This window comes from Symsagittifera roscoffensis, unplaced genomic scaffold, assembly GCF_963678635.1.
Source record: "Symsagittifera roscoffensis unplaced genomic scaffold, txSymRosc1.1 SCAFFOLD_462, whole genome shotgun sequence".
Taxonomy (NCBI): Eukaryota; Metazoa; Xenacoelomorpha; order Acoela; family Convolutidae; genus Symsagittifera; species Symsagittifera roscoffensis.
Genome location: NW_026971438.1, coordinates 1 through 3,439, shown reverse-complemented (window position 1 = coordinate 3,439; position 3,439 = coordinate 1). Strand labels below are relative to the sequence as shown.

The following is a 3,439-nucleotide window of genomic DNA, read 5'->3' as shown; positions in this document are numbered from 1 at the left end:
GCTAGCAAAAAATACCATAAATGGAACTGCTGTGTAACTCATTTTCTACAGCTTTTTAGTTAACTTTGAGGTTGGTTCTTAATGAATATGTCCATCGTTTGCTTCTTAATGGCGAATGATTTGATGGAATGTTGCTTGTCATTTTGTGAAAAACATGTGTCACTTAAGCGGTATTTCGTACCTACAAACGAATATGCACCAGGTAAAATGTTGAACCTTAAACAAAGCAAATTTCTCCCCTTTTTGCAATAGCGGTAATTATGGTAAAAAGATGGAAAATCAAGACACTTTCATTTTACATCTAAGTTCAATTAATGGGATTGAAAAGGTACTTTTGTTTATTTACAAAACAATGGCTTCAAATCACAATAATGGAACGACAGGTGAACAAATTGAACATATTCACGCAATTGATTTCAGATCAAAAAGCTTCTATTCATTCACATTTTATTTTCTTTTGAATTTGCGCATTACCGGATTGTTTTTCTCATTTATCGAAGATTAAAACAGTGATTTAACACCGAGTTCCTTTTTAATACTGCGGAAGCTATTCCACTAATGGACAATATAGTTGCTAAAATTCTCCCGCCTTCCTTGCCCAGTTTACAAGGGAGAAGGGCTTTTCAGGCGCCCAAAAAAGAATCCTTGTCTCTAAATAGCTTCGTTTTCACTGTCTGCCAGATTAAAGGTACTTCAATTGCCTACTCGTTGAACTTGAGGGAAAACTTCAATTTTCAATCATGCTCAGCTTAAAAATTCCATGGCCGTTTTCCTTTCTCTTAAACATGAAAGGCTCTTTTTAAAATTGCCTAAACATGATTTTTTTTGATACATTCTGTGGTCATACAAGATTGCCTATATTCAGACAAAATAAGTAAATAAGTAAATTTTCATGTAAGTGTGTGTATGTGTGTATGTGTGTAAACGTATTTAAGGGTTGATAATGAGGGGGGGGGGGATGAGGAGGGGAGAGGAGAGGCGAAAAAAAGGGGTAAAGGGTAGAAGCGCTTCCTTTTTGGAAGAATTTATCTAGAGCTGTGGGTATATTTTGGATACTTTTGATTGAAAACTCTGGTATTCAAGAATGTGAGTTTTGATTTCCAGTTTCGCGTGACCATTTATTTGCCAATACTAAGTCCAACAAGACTGCTCGTATCAGGGCGAAGCCCTGATTGTTCCGACTGCCTTTTAAGGTTTTATGGAGCAGTAATAACATGAAAAATTTAAATGTAATAAAATAAAATGAAAAAAAAAATTTTTTCTAAAATTTGAAATTTTTTTGAAAATCATCCCCCCACACGCCATATAAAGTACAAAAAGATAGATTTAGCTCCTTGTAACAAATCAATTATGGCAAATAAGCTTCCTTCCACCAATCTGGAACGGTCTATAGGACGGATTAAATATCCGCTTACATGTTAATAGCGCGAAATATATAGCGCGTTAATTGTCCCAAATTGGCCAAAATGGAAATCTTTAAACCCCCATAACTTTACGAAAAACAATCACAGGTGAAATATCTTTTCAAATTTGAGCTCAGGACAACAATAGCTTTCGAATGATAAAAAAAACTCCGTCAAAAATGGCTAGGTAAAAAGTCGAAATTTGTCTGAAGAAAAAAAAACCCACCCCGAGCACAAATATTCCGTCACTTTCGTATCGAAAGTCGGAACAATAACTTCTTCGATACTTTTTGATCGTACAAATTACTCAATTCTGCTAGGTCGAAAACTTCATCTCACAACTTATAGATTATCTACCCTCTTTTGCGGTTTTAATATGTTTTAATATCTGTTTTTAAAATTAACTTCAGGAGAGCAGCACCTGATGTTGGGTAGAGTAAAGGATATTCTGGCTGAAAAAGTGGACGTGTGGCTGTTCTACCCCTCTCAGGAATGGGCTAAATTCAAGCAGACATTATTGTTGCTATGAATGAAGATGGGTGGGGCTATCACTCTTTTGCTGATGGCGATCACTTTTTTAAACAGCTTAGACCTTACATTATTGACCTACAAATTGTTTGAAGGTCTGAAAGCTTTCGCAACCGCAATTAATAATTATGATAAGGATTCGGATCGATTACTGCATGTTTTTTTCTTGTTTGTAAGAACCTAACGAGGCTAATTGATTGGAACATCCGTTTCATGGAACATTTCGGCTCTTTTCCTTTTCCCCCACAAATCTCAAAACTCCATTTTTAAATTACTTATGCATGCTGTTATGGCTAAATGTGCGATTTTTTTTTAATGTTCTGAGGTTCAGATTGAAGGTATTAATTTTGGTTCAGAATAAACATTTTATTCATCATTATGGAAACAACAAGTTAGTGACGGAGGGGTTGGGGAAAAAAGGCAAAGTTTTTTGGGTCAAATTGTTCAGATTGCTTGAATTTGGCCTCGATGTCTTGGATACAGGACTGTCCTTGGACCTACTTGAAGCCCTTAGAAGACGACATTGTCAGGTAAAACAATTGTAGATGGGTACCTGAACAATATTTGGGCGCTTTTCCTTCGCTACCCCCACCTAAAGTAAGCATCATTTTTATAGTTGAATGAGGTCAGCTGTGTGAGAAAGGTCAGTCGATATTTAAACCTTTACTTCTTAATGATAAAAAAACTGAAACATGGATGGTCGGTTACTGCGCAAAAACTACTTTCATAAAAAAAACTATTAAACTTTTTTTTTAGTTTTTATTCACATTAGTGTCGTTTTCTCCGTGCGCGCTGTGATAAGAAGACTACACAAATGCGTATAAAGTTAGTGAACAAGGCACATTCGACAATCGTTGTCATGAAAAAGTGAATAACAAACAAAAACAAATGAAAAAAAAATCAGGAAAAAATTCTATCATTTCCTGTTTTTTTTTCGCAATAATTTTCAGGAGATTTTAGAAATGATGTATGCCAAGTTAGCGCTAAATGCAGCATATTTGTTGGGACCCATCTGTCATTCTTGTGTCTTTGTTGTCAGACTATCGACGCGACAGTTGATCTGTGTGATTGAAAAGGGATTCGTGGTAGAGCGACAGAGAAGAATAACTGTGAATGAGAATGTGTACAATGCGGCCCTCGTCTTCATCAGTCCAGACATGAACTTAATTGCCAACAAAAGCAGTTCAATTGCATCTTATGAAGATGTTGTTGCTACCGCTGAACAATCTCTTGAGAACCACAATAACTTGTGAACACATTTCTTGAATAAGCTCTTGTATCATTAACAAATCTACCACAAAAACTTTTTTTGTTGACAATAAGAGAGCAGTGTGTGGATCGATGTGTGGAATGTGAGAGCGTTGTGTATATTTTTGAACCTACATAGAAAAAAACCTACATTTTTGAACACTTCAAGTAAATATTTACAGCCCAGATTTAAGTGTTCAAAAATGTAGATTCTTTTTTTGCGTAGGTTCAAAAATATAGATTCAAAAATGTAGGTTCAT

General features: G+C 35.4%; 1 protein-coding gene across 1 annotated transcript; it reads left to right on the top strand.

The window, feature by feature from the left end:
- Positions 1-414: 414 nt before the first annotated feature.
- On the top strand, positions 415-3,262 carry LOC134856442 (uncharacterized). The gene is made up of 4 exons (XM_063872723.1): positions 415-688; positions 1,814-1,895; positions 2,417-2,461; positions 2,971-3,262. Exons 1-4 carry the CDS (start codon positions 559-561, stop codon positions 3,182-3,184), a joined length of 471 nt encoding a protein of 156 aa, XP_063728793.1. The 5' UTR covers positions 415-558; the 3' UTR covers positions 3,185-3,262.
- The last annotated feature ends 177 nt before the right edge of the window (positions 3,263-3,439 follow it).